This window comes from Sebastes umbrosus, chromosome 11 (assembly GCF_015220745.1).
Source record: "Sebastes umbrosus isolate fSebUmb1 chromosome 11, fSebUmb1.pri, whole genome shotgun sequence".
NCBI lineage: Eukaryota > Metazoa > Chordata > Actinopteri > Perciformes > Sebastidae > Sebastes > Sebastes umbrosus.
Window position 1 is genome coordinate 11,398,151 of NC_051279.1, and position 21,771 is coordinate 11,419,921.

At 40.1% G+C, this 21,771-nt stretch overlaps 1 protein-coding gene and 1 long non-coding RNA gene across 2 annotated transcripts; one reads left to right on the top strand and one right to left on the bottom strand.

Moving 5' to 3' along the window:
- Nucleotides 1-69: 69 nt before the first annotated feature.
- Nucleotides 70-20,407, bottom strand: LOC119497112 (glycoprotein endo-alpha-1,2-mannosidase-like protein). The gene is made up of 4 exons (XM_037784975.1): nucleotides 19,261-20,407; nucleotides 14,198-14,307; nucleotides 3,655-3,731; nucleotides 70-2,609 (listed from the first exon to the last, which is right to left on the bottom strand). Exons 1-4 carry the CDS (start codon nucleotides 19,751-19,753, stop codon nucleotides 1,973-1,975), a joined length of 1,317 nt encoding a protein of 438 aa, XP_037640903.1. The 5' UTR covers nucleotides 19,754-20,407; the 3' UTR covers nucleotides 70-1,972.
- LOC119497116 lies at nucleotides 785-17,922 on the top strand. Its single transcript, XR_005208872.1, has 4 exons — nucleotides 785-858; nucleotides 9,756-9,759; nucleotides 11,075-11,081; nucleotides 17,912-17,922. It is a non-coding gene; the product is annotated as an uncharacterized LOC119497116 (long non-coding RNA).
- Nucleotides 20,408-21,771: the final 1,364 nt, after the last annotated feature.

Consider the following 21,771-nt stretch of genomic DNA (forward strand, 5'->3'; position numbering starts at 1 on the left):
GACATACGTCTGTCTTTATTTTTAGGTGTTTGAGGGTTAAGTGTTCAAAAAAAAAAGCAGAAACCACTCAGAAGCGCCTTTCACAACCAAAGAGCATACTTTTATTCTCAAAAATGCCTCCGTCTGAAAGTAGCTTTTACTTTAATAGACAGCAGGATTTCATCAAATCTAAATCACACCAATCCATACAGCAGAGTGCTCCAGTAAGTGGTCCGTTTTTATTCATATAGCCACTCCAAAATATTGAACCTTGGCCTTAACACTTAACTTCTGATTCTGGTGATGTTACTTAAGTGACAGAAGGTGCCCACGATGAACACTGATTGATGTAACCATTAAGTTGCCAGGCAACCAGAAAGTCACTGCACCTGGCCAAGAAACAGTCGTAAAACCCCAACAAGTCATTTTCACACTTAACTAAACAAATGAGGTATAATGTGTTCATGAATTATCTCTAGAGGTGCTGGTACTTTTATGACCGTTGGACAGAAGCAGGCAGCTGTTTCCCCGTTTAACGGGCAGATATGAGAGCGGTATCAACCTTCTCATCCAACTGTCTGCCAGAATGTGAATTAAAGTATTTTCCAAAATGTTAAACTCTTATCTTTACTTGCATGCTAAACCCCCACTTACTGCTTTCAAAACACCATGGCTGTGTTCGAAATCGCATACTAAAATACTATTCATACTAGTAAGAATTAGTAGGGAGTTCAAATTGAGTGTGTATTGCGTTCCAACTGCACAGTATTTGGATTTTGAGTATGTGAGAAATGCCCGGATGTACGCTAGATTAGCAAGAATTTATGAGTATGAGACGTGAGCTTACTGGACACACTCAACTGCCCCAAAATGCATTGCGTTTTTGCAGAAAAGTGCCCAATGTCATTAGCGTTTTTTCCTCATTGTGGTGGCTTTTGCTGGATACCCGGATCTATATGACTTCACCAACTGTAGTTACCGTGATCTGAAGCCTGGACGCAAATTAGTGCCGTACTTGAGATTTTGGGTAAGTTGTTTTCATTACTTTAAACTGTGCTAACTATTAGGTAGCGTACAGTTCAAGGTTTGTGTGAAGCTAACGTTGGCATTCATTCGGTGGTTGCCTAGCAACAATACAATTATGATTGGGCTTCTTCAACAAAAAAAGGCAGTGTGGTGTGCCTCGCTTTTTAAACCTGCAAAACATGCTCTGTCTGATCAGGGCCTCGGGGGGGAAAGTGCGGGAGCTCACTTATACAGTATAATGTACTGTAGAAAACATAAAAATATTTTATACTTTTAACTTGAAATAATACTGAAAATATATAATTGAGTAAAGAGGTAATGTTGATTTATATTTGTGATAAGCAATTTTCATTCTGTAGCATCGTGATCGTTACAGTCATGTGATGGAGAGAAGATCTATTGCCTGAGTTTACTTCAGTCTGCTGGTAACGCCATACTTAATCGTCAATTGAATAGGCAGTACATACAGATTGAGTATGTAGTATGCAGTACAGCATGCGATTTCGAATACACAAAAAAAATCACCATCAGTTTCTCATTCGGTTTTGACAGCCAGTCGTGGATGAAAGTGAAACTATAAAAGTGTCGTGCTATTGTAATTAATTCTAGTATTTAACTGTAGAGAGGGAGACAAGGCCCGTACGTTGTGACGGTTTTCTCAGTGTGTTTGAGACAATTGTTCATTAAGTTGCATCAAGTGAACAAAGACCAGAGAATCACCCTTTTAATGCTGCTTTACCCAGAAACTCAACCGAGATGAGTCACACCAGCGACACAGTGTCCTGTTATTGCAGATTTGCATGTGTGCATACCTGCAGAACCTCTCACACCCAGTCAAGTCAAAGGTAAAAGCATGTCCTTGTGGACTCACATTGACACTGATCAGTCACTACATTCTCCTTTGTTCTTTCTCCTTTATGTGTACACACACTTCCACTACAGCATGCTGTTTCAGTTCGACGAAAGCTCACATGAGCCAATGCTCCTTCTCTTTGTTGAACTGCTCAACCCAGCGGCGGGTCAACTCCAGGTAGTGATCGGGTCCATGTGGCTGATAGTCCAAGTACACACGGGTCACTGTTTTTTTGGGCGTCGCCCTCTCTATCTGCGTCCCCTCGTGCCATTCATTAAAAGACGTGATGGTGACGACCTCCGGCCTCACATTCAGCGCCGCCTGCAGGGCCGTCTCGTAGTAGCGACCGTTCACCCTGTTGCGCATGTTGTGGTTGTTCCACGGCCGGATGCTGGTGTCGATGTAACCGGGTCCGACGCTGGGGACGAAGAGGAGGTTGTTGCCGTCACAAAAGGCCTTGATGGCCTTCCAGTTCTGGTGAGAAGAGCCGAAGGAGAAGCCGTTGGAGGCGAAATAAGTGTACATGCCGTCAAAACCACCCGCGAGGATGTCGTGCTTGTGGCGCTCCTCCACGATCAGCGCAATGAACATGGAGTCGTAGGCTGAGCCGCGCACGCTGTGGGAGCCGGTGGGAGTCAAGAATTCGGCCCAGGACTCTGGAGGAGTCAGGTAGGAGTCGTAGACGTAGAATAGAGGAAGACTCTTCCCTGTGCTGGAAGTAAACTTGTAGAAGGCTCCATGGTCACCATACCTTTAAAAGACAAAAATACAGTAAATTAATAACATGGTAGGTTAGTGCTGAAACAGTTAGTTGATTAATGATTAGTTGATTAAAGCTACAGTCGCTAACTTTGAACAAATATGATAAAATGTTAATTGAAAAAATAACGTTCCTCTGGGTTCTCCGGCGCTGCTAATGGCATTTGCAAGATTTCACAGCACTGAAGGAAAACAACCAATCAGATGGCTGCTTTAGAAACACACGAGAAAAGCTCGTTTTGAAAATGGAAACGGTTTATCCTCTGAGGAGCCCGAATCTGCTCAGTAAGTTTCTTGACAATCTTGTTGTTATTTCCCTCAGGAGTTGGTGGCGACCAAAATCGGAGCTGAACGAGGGTTAATATTGGACCTTCATTCGCCAGTTGGCCAAAAACACGACTTCAGAAGAATAAGCAACTGTTGGAAGTTCACCACATCAACTTAGAAGTTGAGGAAATGTCAATGTTGTCAACTTGTATCTACGGCAACAAAAGGGGAAACTGTCTATTAAAGAAGGTTTATAGGGTCAAAAAAAACCATTAAGATCTATCCTCTGAGTACCATGAACGTCCACAGCAAATTTAATGGAAACCCAGCCAATAGTTTCAGGATACGTTGTCATAGACAAACATGTTGGTTGAGGGGAAATTATGACCAAATAGGGGAGCTAGAGAAAAGGTCAAAGGGTAACTGACTCCTCATTTAATGACAAACTGACCTCGCTATCACTATGGAGGCAAAATATGAAGACTTGCTCTATTTCTTGTTAAAATGAGTTGGAAACTGAATATATTTGGGGGCTTTGTGCTTTTAAGTTTGCATATACCTGACTGGTGCTCCTTTTCAGAGCAACCTTGATTCTTGGAAAAATTGCTGTTTCTTCAAAAACTCATCAATAAGTCATGAAAACTAGCCTTATATAATCACATGCTTTCTAAAAGTAATCCAGTTTTGTAACTAATGTTCTTTCAACTGTGCATAAAATCTTAATGGTTTTTCTATCGAAGTTGAGTCAGTGATGGAGAAGAGCAGCCTACCTGTCAATGATATACTTGATGTTGTCGTGCACGCTCTGGTCGTTTCTTCCTCTGTATGGTTGGATGTGAAATGCAACCTGGGAAAACATGCACAAAAGAAGCACACCTTGTTACTTTCCATGAAAAAAAGACACCACAGTCACAGATGGGGGCTGAATAGGGCGATAGTATAATCCCATGACAATATGGTTTTTAATTAAAGTTTGTTAGGAAGGAAATAGCTTAGTAAGAATCATATTATCTGATAGTTAAAGGCTGTTACAGCTGATCTGATTACTGATTAGTTATACTGTTTCGATTCTGCAAAACAAGTTAGTCGTGCACCATTTTGACCTTGTGTGGCCCTAAAGCATAGCCTCTGGCATCTGGTTTCCCTTCCCTAGTACCCTAGTCTTCCCCCTTGTTTATATGTTTTCTAAAAACCTATGAATAAAAGAGTGTAACACAAGCTTTGGCCACCAGTACAGCATGCCACAGTTAGCCATTCAAGCAGATCTTTTTGGACAGGATGCGACTGTGAAGAACCATGTTTTCACTGTTTCATTTTCAACTTCAGTCACACTGTAGAGGTTTTTCACCCTAAGTGCGGCCCCTCTGGAGACTTCTGTAACGTTAAAGTCAATGGCTCACTTAGAAACGTGTATTTGCAATTGATGAACAAAAGCAGCAGGAACAAGGGGACCTGAAGTGACACAAAAAGTGCTTAAGTTGAATATTTTAAGGAACGGCCAGAGAATTCGGAGACTTTGAATAATGCATGATCAGAGTGAAACACTTTTCTTTTCTCGAGCAGTGGACACCCAAGGGGGACAATGTGAAGGACAGGGGCTTTTTAAGATGCTGGAGGCCAACAGCAACTAAATGGATGTAAGATGTCATCGAGTGAGCATACCTCGCCTGTGTTGTATGATTCCTTTCTTATCTCTTATAAAACCCTCATGAAAGTCTGCATTTAGACCAGTATTTAGCTTGAACAAGAATAAGACGGAGCGGATAAATCACATTTTTGACCTGATCGTTTAAGTGATCACCAGAGTTATTAATAATAATAATAATTGTTACATCCTGAGAGGGACATTAGTGTAGCAAATTTCATGGTAATTCATTTTATAGTTGCAGAGACAATTCACTTAATGCATACTTGTGTTTTCGGTTTCTTATTTTTCTCATACCAGCTGTGCTGCAGCTATATTCCATTTCTGCCAATAGATCCCCCTAAAAGTTACACACTGTTCCTTTAATCTTGGTTACATGTATTTTATAACGGTGTGCCTGTTGTCTGTTCAAATTTTAGGGAAGCTGTATTGCATAAAGATAAAGAGTGCTCACTGCACTGGTGTTTCTCTGTGGAAAAAAAGGACCAGTTGGCTGCTCTGACTGTGTCACGATGACATTGAGCATAAGTGTACTAATGGATTAAAGTGATGTTTGGAATTGGCTAAAGCCTAGCAAATTGTTTTAAACTGCAAATGTCTATAGATAAACTGTCAACTGGAGGCAAGAAAAGCAGAACCACTCGTGTCACTAATGGAGATGCTAAGTGCTTTTATGTGCTGCAAAACATACATTTGGATGGTGCACTATGCTGGCAAAATGTCAATTTGAAGAAAGATAGAGGGAAGGAAAATCCTGGCTGTCTGAGTAAATCATAGCACGGAAACAGTGTTTGTGAAGACATAACTCTCTGGACTTCTTGTAAAGTAATAAAGCGAGATCAAATATGAACCTATTTTTGAAAAACTGTGGGCATTAGCGGATATATAATTATCATCCACAGAGGGGGGAGAAAAAAAAGCTGGTATGGTCTCCTGTTCACTGCAGCAGAACGCAGGCCACTAGAAAGCTCATTTTCCAAACACACTGGCCCATTACTCTGTGGTAATTTAGAAGTAAATGAGACAGAGTCTACGCATTTTAATACCTCATAAACATTGACAGCATAAGCCAGGATCAGCCCCATGATTCATGCTGAGCAGAGTGGAATTTAGTGCCATGTCATGCAGAAAGCACTAAAGGAGGGATGTGAGCCAACACGAAGATAAAGGTCCAGACCCTTATAACAATTCGATCAATTTCAACAAAGCTGAGCATATTTCTCCGTGATAGAGTGTCAGTTTCGCTCTGTGGTCAGACACAATAATGTAGCAGTGTGGTGATCTATCATAGGGCACCCATTGGCGTTATTCCCCTGTGTACATGCAGCTACATGGCCTACTTACTGGATAGAACTTTTACAGCCCCTCAGGGTGCAGATTGTTCAGAGAGGCAAACTGAGTCATGAGACCCATGAAGCACATTTCCCCCTCCGCTCCAGCTTCCAATCAGCCCCCCCACCCTGTCCCGCACCAACCCGCCCCCACCCTCCCACTGGGCAGGAGGACTATTTCAGCTCCACTTGGAGTTGAGGTCGAACAGCAGCTCTGTGCTGTGGAGGCTCTATGCGATTCGCTCTCCAACTCCGCCGTACAGAACACAGGCTTCTACATGAGCTGTGTGTGGGTGCTGCTGAAATACTGTTCAACTTATATAATGAAAAGTACATTGCTTTCTTGTACAGCGTTACCTGAAAGAGGGGTCAGTGTGTTTTTAGCTGTGTGTGGTGTGGGATTGCCAGTATGATGGATGTTGGATTTGTTTTTTGGTGAGATAGCTCTGCTCCAGTTTCCATTCATTTCAGTTTTAACGAGGGATGCACAATATGTATCGGGCTGATAATGGAACATTTATAATGTATTATTTTGATAACGAGTATAGCTGAAAAAGTATCGGCCAATAATAGGAAGCCAAATTGCTTTCATTGACTTAACAAGCACACTTCGATGCAGTAGGCGTTTTGAGTATACATTGACATGTCTGACTTAACAGAGATTATATGTCAAAGCATTTGATTTTAATTCCTAGGCAAAATGCTCCATAAAAGCCAAAGTATGTTTGTGAAGTTTTTATGTACTTTACTAGAAAAAAAAATAAATGAACATTTGAAGAGTCAGAACTGTTCTTTGTTTTCGTTGTGTTAACAATAGTGATGTCAGCTAGATTTGATTAGGTTGGAGCTCTGAAATATTAAATCATCCATCGTTACTCGCTACATCTTAGCGTTTCTTACCCTCAGGTGTGCATAATGAACTACAGGTTATGAACTTCTTTTTAGAATACAAAAATGTAAAACTATCGGTTTGTGGCAGCTGCCAATTCTCTGGTGTTTGCTGTTGTTTCCCTTTTCCCTGGTGTTTTTTTGGTTGAGTTGCTGAGTGATTAGAGGGTTATTCAGTTCACCTGTTGCGCAGGGTGTGGGGACTGGCTCTTAAATGATAGTTGAGAGCAGCTTGGTGCATTCCCCTCTTGGCCAATCAGGGTGTAACGACGCCCTTTCTGTAGGGCTTAAAAGAGGAGGGAAACTGCACACCCAGTGTCATTCTGATCTCTCCTTCACTCAATGCAACATGTGTTATCAGCTTTATCAGAAACTCTGGTCTGTTTTGGGCCCTTTTGGGATTCTGTGATCTTTGTGTTTTGTTTGTTGAGAGTGTTGACTCTCCTAGTTGGGGAAACAAGTTAAGTGCCAACCAATTGGGTTACCTGCACTGGGACGATTAGGTGCTATTTGTGCAACGATCTGGCTTGCCTTACGATAGCCTAACGCCTGCAGGCTGTATTTTTGTATTCTATTCATTTGTTGATTTTCAATGAAACCCTTTATACCCATTTCTTTTAGTGTATTTTATTTGGGAAAACTTTAAAGGAGGGTAAAAGGAAAAACACAAACCAATATTTCAGTTTCTTTAATTGTTCGTTAATATAGAGGCATTTGTTCATTATTGAAGAGGCATTTGTTCATTATTATTATTAAGAAGGCATTTTATTTTATATTATTATGTGGATGGGAACTGTTTTTCAGTCTTCTGACTGAACAACTAAAGTCTGGGGAACTCAGTACCGCCACAGGTTATTGTATCGGTGTCGGCCATGAGAGGCAGGTAATTATCGCTTATCGGTATCAGCTGAAAAAAATCCATATTGTGCATCCCTAATTTTAATTTGTGAGCATGCAATTATGCCAAATATGTGATATGTGAATTAAGGTATCTCGTTATATGCCAAAAATATGTCCCAAAAAAGTCTTTTTGAGAATTTTTTATAGCAAAATCCCTCTTTTCTCTTGTAAAACATTAAAATATTGAATCATCATCTTAAACTCGGTGGGCATATACATAACTTTCTCCAATCAGATGTGGCTTCGGGCGACTAGCCACCCATCATTTGACCATTAGCTCGTAGGTTGTTGTAGCTAGCAGAGTAATATCATAGTAGGAGGTGTGTGTTTGGATGTTAGTTGGCAAATGATGGTGATCATACTCTAATTTATTAATTTTTCCCTCCTCCTCCTCCTGAGAAGAGTGCAAGTGAAGGAGGAGGTGTTGGTGGAGAGCAACAGTCCTCTACAACACCAAGTCATGCTGTATTTGCTTCAGTTCCAGCTTCTAAAATGTGAGAATCTGATGCTTTTCTCTGTTTTATATGATAGTAAACTGAATATCGGGGGGAGCAATAGGGGCCCAGGTGCAAACTTCTGCCCGGGGCCCCACTAATAGATGAATCCGGCCATGAATCTTGGAAAGGTTAATGCCGTATTCATGCCGCAGTGAGCCACATAAAACCACTGTAAAGACTCATTCACATGCTGTCGTAGATTGCTCTGTCAAGCAGTTAGTTAGGAAGACTGCCGAGCTCACTGTAATCCTTGTTCTCAGTCAGGAGGAGTGCTGCTGTCTGGCAAACAAGACAAGACAGCGCAGGACAAGGAAGGACAAAGATGTCAGATGGCAAAACAAAGTACATATGGACAGGTATCCTATCTCTCTTTCACAGAATACGTTTTATTTGTTTTATGCAGAAGATTTCTGAGAGTTCATTCTTCCTGGTGTTTTCTGTCTTTGTCTCATCTTTGTATCATTTGCTCATCTTTTTCCAGTAATATAACATTAGTATTGTGTCATTATACAGAATCTCCAAGGGCCAAAGCAAAACTGCTCATGCATTCTCACAAGCATTTCTCAGTTTGGCTAGTAGCCACTTTGCTACTAAAAGCACATTGCAGATAATGTGTGTTTCCTGAATCCTGATCTGATACATTTTTTTGGACTGTTGCCGCTGCCCCTTTGGGACCATCTGTCCTCCTTTGGGCTCCCCCCCCCCTTCCTTTTAGCCTTCAGCCTCTCAGTAGAAAAGAGCAAAGAAATTATTTAAGGTTGTTGCTTTCGAAAATTTGCATTAGAGTTCCAAATGATCACAGCAAAAGTTCTTTACCTTGTCAGCATTTTTGCTGAAATTATGCAAGAAGAAACACTCCAAAGATAAATGTCCTTCTGTGCCGAGGGAGTGGGAGGAGTTCATCACAAACAAGCAGAACTGGAAGAGGATGCTTGGAAATGCTGCACTCAACATGCTGCTGTATACAGAAAGAAAATATTCTAAGGTTTTCTCCGCTCGGCTGTCGGATTGTGATGTTCTGTGTGCTTTCTAAAGACAGCACTTACTGTACTTCAAATGTTCAGTTGATTTGTAGAAAGCATATCACGATCTGTTTCTCCCCACGCGTTTTATGAAATTGTCGTGCTTGCTCGGTCACTCATGACAATATAGCATGGCATTAAATTCAATCTATTAGCTTCTCTCTTGACAGCATTATGTGTAAAACCTCATCAGCTCAGCGTTGCATGTCTAATCCTGGCGTTCTTGTCTCGCCCTCACGGAGATACATTATTTCTTCGCCTGCAGCCAAACAGCAGACTAAACAAATGTGATATCAAATCTGACAGACTGGCCTGACAAACCGCCTCTCATCAGAGTTGTTTATACGGCGGACGAGGCCAATATGTGTCACATTGCTGCTGGAAAATAAATTATCTTTATCTTCTCATCAGGATACAAACACTGGCATCATAATGAATTGCGTTATAATGATCCTTCCAACGACTTTGCTTTGTAATTAACCTTGGTGATAACTTCAGCAAGTTGTAAATACAACTTGTTTCCTTGTAGTTAAGTGATTGGTTATTTTTGGTCCTATACGTTAAAATAGGAACATACATCAAAACTAGGGCTGTCAAAAGTGACGCGATAATAATGCATTAACACAACTTGCGATTTTTAGGTTGTAGCGGGCTCAGTTTTAAAGCTAGAGTGAAGATGGCGAGAAAAACTGGCATGGCTATTTTCAAAGGGGTCCCTTGACCTCTGACCTCAAAATATGTGAATTAAAATGGGTTCTATGGGTACCCACAAGTCTCCCCTTTGCAGACATGCCCACTTTATGATAATCAAATAAAGTTTGGGGCAAGTCATAGTCAAGTCAGCACACTGACACACTGACAGCTGTTGTTGCCTGTTGGGCTTCATTTTGCCTTGTTATGATTTGAGCATATTTTTTATGCTAAATGCAGTACCTGTGAGGGTCTCTGGACAATATTTGTCATTGTTTTGTGTTAATTGATTTCGAGTAATGAATATATACATACATTTGCATAAAGCAAGCATATTTGCCCACTCCCATGTTGATAAGAGTATTTAATACTTGACAAATCTCCCTTTAACGTTCATTTTGACAGCGATTAATCGTGATTAACTATGGACAATCATGCGATTAATCGCGATTAAACATTTTAATCGATTGACAGCCCTAATCAAAACACAATTACATGTGGAACCTCCTGACTTCCACACAGATATATGAATCTTACTCAGTAACAGTAGTGGTGTTTTTTCCCCAAAGTTTGATACATTTTGTATGATTGCTCAAATGTAAGACAGGTGTGCTTCTTAAAGTGAGACACCACTAAATTGGGGGTCTGACTGCTAAAAAAAATCTATGGCCCCTGTTTTTAATTTCCTATGAACATCATTAGGGCTGTAAGTAACAATTATTTTCGTTAACAATATTTGTTTTTTAATCGTTGGTCTGTACAATAACAATAAATAGTAAAAAAAAAAAAAAAAAAAAAAAAGCATCTTGCAAAAGGTGGCATCTTGAAATGTCTCCAAAGCCCCAAAAATGTTTAGTTCACAATAATTTGACAAAGAATAGCAGCAAATCCTCATATATGAGAGGCTATAGAGAATAGTTTCCATTATTTTTCCTTAAAAAATGATTAAAACATTAATGATCAAAATACCTACTGACTTTCTATCAGTAGGTATTTTCGTAGTAGGTATCGATCAACTAATCGTTTCAGCTCTAAAAACCATGGTAACTCAAATAAAACCTTACAGTAATGTTGATGCTTTTATCTGGTCGGCTGGCTGATCTGTCTTTACTTAAACATTTAGTGTGTTGGTGCATTATTAATGGCACCTGCTTTGACATAGAAAAACTCTTACAAGCCTGTCTCTCTTATACGTCATTTCAAATTCATACAGATAGCTTCTGAGTAGCTTTTCAAATATGCACATGAACACATGATGTATCTTTCTTCAACTCTCATTTTAGAGAATTTTTTACGGGGGAAATCTGACAAATAAAACACCTCAAACCTCTAATCTCTGTGTCATAATCTCTTATCTTTCTTTACCCTTCCTCTTTATCTTTATCTGGAGAGCATCTGACATGAATTGTATCGCATTACGAGCAAGCTTTCCCTGTAAAAGATTAATAAGCCTTCGATACAGTGACAGGAGGCAGTTATTTCCTTCAACATGCCATTTTCCAACCTAATTGGCAAATCGGTCATGTGGTTTTGCAACCCCCTACCTCTCCACCCTGCTGACTTGCTCCTGAGCTCATTCAATCCCCATTGAACAACTAATCCAGCAGCTATTTGACCTGTTTTTTCGCCCTAATGCTGGAGATGTCACTGCAGCTGCAAACATCCGGAGTCAAATCCCTGAGTAGCACAGACAGCTTTATAAGAGGCAGCAGAACAAGTTCAAAAGCTCCCAGCCTGCCTCTCCTGTGACAAAAACAAACTGCCGCTTCAGTGTATAACTCACCACAGCACATCGGCTGCTTTGAGATTACTATCCTGTGCAGTGTTAAGCTCTCTACTCACCTCTGTGAAGCATCATTAATCCTTCTGTGGCTCCAGTGTCACTGTGCTCTTAGTGAGATGAATGGATGGAGAGATAATGGACAGACAATCATACTTACACATCTAACCTTTAGCCTCATTCCTATTCTGGCAACCTGAAATAATGGATATCTCTCCTGGCAATGACATTGAAGTTCAACAAGTTGGAAGTTTTACACAATTAGCCTACTTAAATACTACTATACAGCACATTATCTGTGTTATCTGTAGCCTTTAGTTTAGTTTGTAGTGTTTGAAAGTTAGTGGGCACAGATCAAGCTGGCTTACTGTATCTAATGGAGTGCCTCAAGGCTCTGTGCTCGGCCTACTTTTATTTTCTCTTAGTCTATCTCATAAAGGGCCAGTGTGTAGCATTTTGGGGGATCTATGAGCAGAAATGGAATATAACTTAGATATGAATACATAACTCTGTTTTCATTAGTGTATAATCACCTGAAACTAAGAATCGTTGTGTTTTCGTTAGCTTAGAATGAGCCCTTCATATCTACATAGGGAGCGGGTCGTCTTCATGGAGTCCACCATGTTGATCCACCATGTTTCTACAGTAGCCCAGAACAGACTAACCAAACACTGGCTCTAGAGAGAGCCTTTCATGTTTTTACGTTACCTGAAGGCCACCGTAGTTCTCGGACTTGTGAAACTGCGGTAACGTGAGCCGCAGAGTGCAAAGCCGTTGTACCATCAGAAGACATCTGACTTCCGTTGCTCCTAAAGTAGTGTTATTATGGTAAGGATGGCCTCTGAGCGAGGCGAATAGCATTACCACAGTTCTGCACTCGGCGGCTCACGTTACCATTGTCTGGAAAAGGGAGGAGTGAGAGGAGGCATACTCAGTTGGTTCCAATCTGCAACCACACCACTAGATGTCACCAAATCATACACGCTGTACCTTTAATGTGCATGGAACTAATACTCAATGCTATGCAGATGATGATGTGTTGTATAGCTGTCGTTCTTCTCTCCCAGATACATTTCATAAACACAGTCCACCACTAAAGTCAAATAAAACTAGGTTGATGTTGTTTTCTAATACTGGCCTACAGACATTGTGGACATTGTGGACAGCTCAGAGGACGACAACTGTTACAATTATACTGTATATGTATTTGGCTTTATGCATGTCTTTCTGTTAAGCAACCTGAGACTGAAGTTAGGTTTGTATTTTAGACACAAGTCCTGTTTCTCCCTGGTATATTTTAATTTATAAAGCTGTTCTGGGTATATTACATTCATATCCCTGCTAATTTACTTCACAGTGTCCATCTTGCAATCATTATCTCAGATCACAAGACATATACAGTATGTCTGTCTCTCGTGTACGACAGAGATAAGGAAGCCTTTATGTTTTCCGCTCTAGCCACTTGGAACAGTCTGCAAAAGCGAATTCATTTGATGAATGTCTCACAGAATTTAAGATAACTGTAAACCTTCTGGTATATGCTTTTATAGCACTTTGAATTGCCCTGTTGTTGAAATGTGCTATACAAATAAAGCTGCCTTGCCTTGCCTTGCCTTAGTTGTCTTTTTTCTCCTTTAGTCTTATTTTAGTATTAAAATGTGCTTTTGGTATTGTGATGGAATTTTCCATCAATTCCTCTCTTATTGGTAGAAAGGTCAGAGTGTTTGTCAGAGTGTCCCTCTGTTGACATTCTTGGGTTGGAGTCCTGTCTAGAGGAGCCACCGTTATCTGTACAGCTGTGCCTGTAGTGGAGACCGTAGAGCCAGTCGCTAGGGCAACCAGGGTCAGAGATACCAGAGGAACGAAGTAAGTCATAACATGATAAGGGGTAAGACACTGAGCACCGGGGAGGAAGGACAGAGTTGTGAGGCCTTCACGCAGAGAGCATCTATTGTGGAGACCTGACAATTCTCCTTGATCAAGCTTCAATAAACCTTCTTTTGTAAGACATCATCAGCTCCGGACCTCTTCCTTCCAAAGATAACTTGTATATCAATTATTCCATCACAGGTATTGTTTTATCTGTTGCCTTATTTTGAATTGTTTAATCTCCAACTTTTTATGCTGCCGTCTTGGCCAGGTCTTGCTTGTAAGAGAGGCTTGTTCAATGGGATTTACCTGGTTAAATAAATAAAAAATACCCACTGCAAAGCCCATGCCAGCATTATTGATGGAAAACCAACTCTTCCATCAACAACTGCTGATTTAAAATGGACAAATCAATGAACAATCAACACTCATTTTATTGCGACAACATGCATTAAGCATAAAAACTGAGCTGAATATCATTACTCACTATGGATTTGATTCATTGCTCTTGTTCCAGCCTTGGACTATTTCACCACTTTGTTTCAGGTCTCACAAACACACACTTTTACACACACACACACACACACACACACACACACACACACACACACACACACACACACACACACACACACACACACACACACACACACACACACACACACACTCAAAATGTGCTGATGCCTTTTACCTTGAGGTTGTGTCTATATGCAGCATCCAGTACAGCTGGTACCAAATCCTCAGCGGGTTCCCCGTTGTCGTCAGCCAGGCCGGGAGGATACCAGGACAGGATCAGAACCCCTGGAGACACACGGAAACTCATCAGTCTGATCATCCATCCTGGACCAGTACACTGGGTAATACCTCAGAGAGCATCTACTGCTGAGAACTTATATCCAAAATGCATATGAACCTCTAAAGTGTTATCTTATTGTTGAGATGATGTATGAAATTCATGCGGATTGTAAGAAATGCTGACAATCCTGTGGGGAGAAACGGAAGCTGAAAAACGTTTGCATTCATTAATCTATAGTGGAAGTTTTCACGCAGCCCTTCACACAGTTTTACAGACCTATTTGAGACCATCGAACGAACACAGTCAGTTGCGCTTTTATTGAACACATTGAAATGTCTGCCCTGGTAGAACATTAGGGTAATTACCGAATTTTCTAAGACCAGACTGTTGCTGGTAAGGTTTGTGGTGAGACACTGTATGCATAGTTGGATTATGAGACGATGGGTCCTTGGGCACAGATATGTAAAAGGCCCCAAACCCCACCTAAATAGAAGCAAGACACCACATAGAGCAAAACGTGTCTCTTTGTAGTCGTTTTGCGTCTCTTTGTGGCCATTTCACAACTGTCTGTGTTCGTTTTGCATCTCTTTGTGGTTGTTTTGCGTATCTTTGTGGCAATTTTACAACCCTCTGTGTTCGTTTGACGTCTTTTTGTGATCGTTTTGCAACTCTCTGTGTTCGTTTGACATGTCTTTTTGGCCGTTTTGCAACTCTCTGTGTTCGTTTGACGTCTCTTTGTGGTCGTTTTGCATCTCTCTGTGTTCATTTGACGTCTCTCTGTGGCCATTTTGCAACTCTCGGTGTTCATTTGACGTGGCTTTGTAGTCATTCTGCGTCTCCTTGTGGTCGTTTTGCGACTCATAGAGGTCATTCATGTTGTGTGTTGCACAAATATTGTTAATACAGTAATCATGGCATCTGCTTTGACATAGAAACACTCTTAAGCCTGCAGTTTGTTAACTATAGGAACTGCTGACATTCACTTCAAACAGAGGCTCTGGCTCCGTGGCCCCCTGAAGCTTTGGGTCCACCTGGGTCTGTCCTCGGTAGACCTGTTCACTAATTCATCCATGGCTGTATGAGAGCTGATTCTTTTCATCTGAATGCCTACCTGCCCATCACCCATATCCTTGATGAATATGCACTTGTCATCTTTGTACTATTTATTATGTCTTGTTTTAGTGGCAATCTCTCCATGCAGCTTGTGTGTGTGACAGCTCATAAATTCCAGTAGAGAAATGCCTCCTCATGCTCAGATGCTGGCTGAGAAATAGCTTCATATCAGCCACAATGGTGCCTGGCACCAGAGAGGATCTGGCACATTGGATATGCACTAAGAGCTAATTCATTAAATAAATGTCCGCTTGCTGTTGGGCTTTAGGGACTATTAGATTACAATATCCAACTATGTCCGTGTCTATTAAGAATATGGCCGCTGCTACTCATTTTATTTATGGGGCTCTGTGAAGTGGTGGGGAATCAGTCATCAAGCCAAACGGGACTATTTGGAATTTGGCTGGCCGTGGTGTCTAATTAAATGGATTATTTTAACTGAGCATTGTGAGCCAGCACTCCCATAATCCATCTGTCACGGCGGGGAGGTTTCACAGGGCTGGATGGCCTGGTCATCATTCCGGATGGTGTACAATAACCCACTGAGCTGCAGGAGAGAAACATCAGGGCCTATCATGTGTAGGCTGCTGACGGCTAGACGCACCAGGCTGTTACTCGACACCAGGGTACAGGACTTTGCTGTCTTTTAGGGAAGCCATACAAGTTTTTGAAAGGACTAACAACATACCTATTAATATTTTATGAGACGTACAAAAAACAACTCTAAGCCTGAAGTTCTCAGAACAGAGATAAGGGACGTTAGGGGTCTCTCTTATACAAGTCTTGTAACTAGTACAGCACACAATTCAACTTAACCTCAGATAATTACACACATTTTAAATTGACCTTATTTTATTCCCCTTGAAGATTTTAAAGCTCTTTTATCAGATGTGTTTTATGACTCTTGCCATGTTATTTTTTGTAAATAAATCTATGTGTCACTTGATTGTTGATTGTCTAGCTTTTGCTGTGTTGGTTCTTGAATGCAGTGGTTGTTTGACCATCAATGTTTTGTCAGGCGGTCTCTCTTGAAAAAGATCTTGATCTCAATGAGGCTACCTGATTAAATAAAGTCACAAAAATATTAACATTTATTAACTCTCAGTGGAAATATATCCTAATGATACGACCATATTTACCCTCTTAGCCGATTAATCAACTAATCGGACGATTTGGTCTTAGTCGACTAAGATTTCTTTGGTTGATTAGTCATTTTTTGTGTTTTTTTCAGGCTGAATGACGTATTTCCAATAAATTTATGAGCATGTGTCTGGTAAACATATGGCCGGCCTAAGGCATAGGCCATATAGGCGGTCGCCTAGGTGCGCCACCTTCTGCGGGGCGCTGGTCGCACTCTAAAAATAAATTAAGAAAAAAATATAGATGTGTTTTTTTTAAAGTGCCGGTTGGCGCCTTCCTCAATTTCAGCATTTAGGTAACAAAGAAAGAAAGAAATACACTTTTCACCCCGTAACTCTCTTTCTCACACTTTTTCATCTGCCCAGCTGCACTTGTTTGTTAACAAAAGTGTAAGTTGTAGTGAAACTGACTAAACATTTGTATGCCACCAAATCCAAATTTCACTTATAGGGCACCAAAAGGGCTAGCACCGGCCCTGGGTAAACACAAAAGTTAAAGTGGTGCTTTTGTGTGACTCTTTGTGGGGAAACTCAATTTTACAGCTCTATCGATTAATCGATAAAACCGTATGAGTGTTAGTAAAACTAAGAATTTCTTCGGTTGATGACAGCCCCTTGTTATTGTTTTACCTAATTCTGTTAATTAAAGTAACGATTACAAAACAGACAAAATTGTGATTTTCGAATGAAAAGCATAGAAGTGGAACAGTTCATTACATTAAACATTGACTATTTCAAATGTGGTCATTGCAATATGAATATTTTAACATATATACTTATTGCATCTGTCTGTGCAATATCGTTGATGCAATATACACCTCAAGTGCAACTACCTTTGTTTACATTTATTTATTTATTACATCTACCCTACCTGTTTTACAAGTACAATTACCTCTGTTTACATTACATCTATTTTTATATTGTATACTTCTAGTGTAACACTTCTGTTTATATTTATTTATAACATCTACTTTACCTGTTTTATTTGTTTTATATAACTGTGTGTGTTTTACCTGTTATATGTTTTATCTGCCTCGTTTAGTCTTGTCAAGTAATTGTTTTAAAGCACATGACCAGAAGTGGCAACTGGGAATCTCGTTGTATTTAATACAATGACAATAAAGCTTTCTTCTTCTTCTTCTTCTTCTTCTATTAATATCCTGATATTGATTTCAACCACACCAATATTTTGATAGTCAAGAAGATATAGTCTACTCATAATGTAGACCTAATAAGTTGATCTCTTGATTACTGAAGCTTTTAAAAGCATGAAGTTTCTCTGTGTGCTGTGCAGCAGCAGCAGATAATATACAGTATACTGTATTTGGGGACTTTGAGCTGGAGCATGTATAGGGAGCTGTCCAGTGGATGTGTGGTGCTGAAAATGTTTTGTGGCTCCTCAAAGCAGCTTTATAGAGTCCCACATTATTGTGTGCAGCAGCTGATCACGAAAAAAAACAACACACCTCTTTTTTTTCTATCTCTCTCCAAGAAATTCAAAGGTGCATCTCTGTATGAACTGTATACCTGCTGCAGACGCTCTTGTGATAGTCAGGAAGGTATAGTCTACTCATAATGTTGTGGCAGCTGCCAATTCTCTGGTGCTTGCTGTTGTTTCCCTTTTCCCTGGTGTTTTTTTGGTTGAGTTGCTGAGTGATTAGAGGGTTATTCAGTTCACCTGTTGCGCAGGGTGTGGGGACTGGCTCTTAAATGATAGTTGAGAGCAGCTTGGTGCATTCCCCTCTTGGCCAATCAGGGTGTAACGACACCCTTTCTGTAGGGCTTAAAAGAGGAGGGAAACTGCACACCCAGTGTCATTCTGATCTCTCCTTCACTCAATGCAACATGTGTTATCAGCTTTACCAGAAACTCTGGTCTGTTTTGGGCCCTTTTGGGATTCTGTGATCTTTGTGTTTTGTTTGTTGAGAGTGTTGACTCCTAGTTGGGGAAATAAGTTAAGTGCCAACCAATTGGGTTACCTGCACTGGGACGTTTAGTACTATTTGTGCAACGATCTGGCTTGCCTTACAATAGCCTAACGCCTGCAGGCTGTATTTTTGTATTCTATTCATTTGTTGATTTTCAATGAAACCCTTTATACCCATTTCTTTTAGTGTATTTTATTTGGGAAAACTTTAAAGGAGGGTAAAAGGAAAAACACAAACCAATATTTCAGTTTCCTTAATTGTTTGTTAATATAGAGGCATTTGTTCATTATTGAAGAGGCATTTGTTCATTATTATTATTAAGAAGGCATTTTATTTTATATTATTATGTGGATGGGAACTGTTTTTCAGTCTTCTGACTGAACAACTAAAGTCTGGGGAACTCAGTACCGCCACAATGTAGATCTAATAAGTTGAGCTTTTTTAGAGTTCCACATTGCTCAGCATGAGAGTTGACTATTTTAATCCTTTTTTCCTTTCCTATTGGTCTTAACGCACTTATTATTTTAATGTCCTGTTGGTTTTAAGTTGGTCTTAGTGTTTTATTGTGTTGTTTTTCATGTTTTTATGTATACTTGTACAGCACTTTGGTCAACTTTTGTTCTTTTTAAATGTGCTTTATAAATAAAATTGGATTGGATTGGGCATTATTGTGTGCAGCAGCATCTGATCACAAAAAAACAACAACTCAGCTCTTTTTTTTTTTCTATATATCTCTCTCCAAGAAATTCAAAGGTGCATCTCTGCATGAACTGTCTACCTGCTGCAGACGCTCCGATCTGCTCCATGTGCGACTCCAACACGTCCGGGTCCCTGGAGCTGTAGGGATTCAGTTCTGGGTAGAAACTGGATCCGATGTCCTCTGGAGGCATGTGTCTGCCTCTCGGGTAGCTGGAGGCGATTTTGGGGTCCCAGTGTGGCACCAGGATGTGGTCCCAGTGGATGTATTTACCGTCCATGTGTTGGTTTCCGTACCAGGTGTAGTAGAAAATATGCACATCGTAAAATATAATTCCCTCTGGACCGGAGTTGGACAGAACCGCTTTGGTGTTGCTGCCAGCTGGACGCGCTTGACCACCCGGAGACGTGGAGGACGAGTGTCTGTCCATCTTCACCGGCAGGAGCTCCAAACCTGGAGCCAGATCCGAGAAACCATCACTGGGCTTCAGGGTCCTCAGTCCCATCATGGTCCCGAAGATGAAGAGCGTGAAGAGGAACAGAGCGATGCACGCTTTCCTGCGTAATCGTGCCATGTTTTGGCACAAAGCTGCAAGACCAGGAGCGACAATAAAAACCTCTTCTCTGTCTCTGGATCTGCTTTCCCTGCAGAGTTCAAGTGTCCTGCATGGCTGCAAGCTGCAAATATCCTTCTGAATGCACAACTACAAATAAAAAGTGCATGGCTACATGGTTGCAGTCCTGTCGCAGAGGACTGACTACTTGACGCAGTTGGATGTTAGATTTTTAACTTTCTTCTGCAGATGCATGTTTTTTTCTGCAGATGCTGAGTATTGTATAGCCTGTGAGTGAGGAGGTATCACCACAACAGATATAACAGGGAATATGTATGCGATGTTGTTCCCATCAACACGCTTCACTCACTGATATCTCTCCAAACTGTCCATCCTCTCTGGAGCTGCTTTACTCCAGCTGGCTGCAGGAGTCCCACCCAGAAGCTGATCCATCCATCCACCTGACACCGGACACAGACAGAAGACAGAAGAGATGATGCTGCCTGGTGATGGAGACCAGAGGGGTTTTCATGCAGCCTCTGTGGTTGGTTGGTTTCTCTCCTTTAGACAGTCCGGTTTGGGTATCAAAGAGGCGGAGCTCCTATGATCTCTCTTTTGCAGAGTATCGCACAGACAATATAGGCTATTATGTGTAAGAGGGGGGGGGGGATCATAATATGAAAGCTGTCAGCATGATCAATATGCAATGACTCATCACTGAGTCTATAATATTTTTTGGCAAGAGACACACTATCAGTTGCACATAATAATATTGTTTTTAAAGTTCAAACTCCAGTGTTTGATTGAGTTCAGAGTTATACTGACATCTAGAGGTCATTTTATAGAACACAAGGACACCTCACCATGCTGCCTTCAGGTACTGCCGGGAATTATGACACACTAGATGTCTAAATGTTATGATGTCCAGTTTAATATGCAGAGAGCTGGGAAGATGCGGTTTGAATGCATTTTATTTATTTTTATTTTGTTATTTTTGTTATTTATTTTGTATTATCATTATTATTATTATTATTATTATTATTATTATTATTATTATTATTATTATTATAGTTATTGTTGTTGTTATTGTTATTGTTATTATTATTATTTAAATTTATTGATTTATTAATTTCATTTTAATTTATTTGTTTATTTATTTATTTCATTTTAATTTAACTTTCTATTATTATTTTTATTAATTTTGTTATTTGTATGTATTTATTTATTTATTATCATTGTTATATAGAGTTTCTCTGATTAAGATATTTTTCTTGTGTCTATTTTTAAAGTAAAATATCCCTTTTAATTTTATTTATTACTGCGGATTTGAACAAAATGAAGGATCTTAGCTTCAATCACATAAAGGAAAAAAAATGTGAGTTTAATAAAAACAGTAGTAGATAGGCTACTGGATGAATTAACAGGAGACAGTCATCTTTCCAGTCCATTAGCCACTTGCTCCTTGGCTGCAGTCCAGCAGTGAGATGTTGGCTTCTGGCCAATAACAATGTGAGGCAGCACTTTGGAGGCACTGACTCCTCCATCTGGTTTACTGATACTTCATTACATTGTTTTCTTTGTTGTCTACTGAACAGTTTGTTGAGGTATAAAATGTTTATCATGATGCAAACGGCGTTTTAACTTGTGTTGTTTAATGTAAAGTTAAATCTAAAGTAACTGAAATTTCCAGTTCAACAAACTTCATCCTCCTATTCGAGTACATAAAGTATATTACCTCATTTTATAATAAGGTGGTGTAAATATTCAGCCTTTACAGTGTGAAATACAATATTAAAAGAGTTGGAATAGCTAAAATATCTATTACTGGCAATATTAAAAAGGGCAGTAAAACATTTTGTGCCAGTTTAAAGCAGATGTGGTGTATTTAAAGATCATTATACTCATTATTTTGTAATCTCTCCAACTGCACCAGCAATAAATAGACATAGCAATTTCTTTCTTTCGTACTTAGCCTACTTTATTGTGTAAATTGCTTAAAATCCTATAATCTTAATACTTCAGGTTATCCCATTAGAAAT

Excerpts from the sequence above, each read along its gene's own strand:
- LOC119497112 (XM_037784975.1), bottom strand. The coding sequence starts at position 19,753 with ATGGCACGATTACGCAGGAAAGCGTGCATCGCTCTGTTCCTCTTCACG. Across the intron at positions 14,308-19,260 it reads GATCGGAGCGTCTGCAGCAG|GGGTTCTGATCCTGTCCTGG; the intron begins GTAGACAGTTCA and ends GTGTGTCTCCAG. Across the intron at positions 3,732-14,197 it reads CATATAGACACAACCTCAAG|GTTGCATTTCACATCCAACC; the intron begins GTAAAAGGCATC and ends ATGTTTTCCCAG.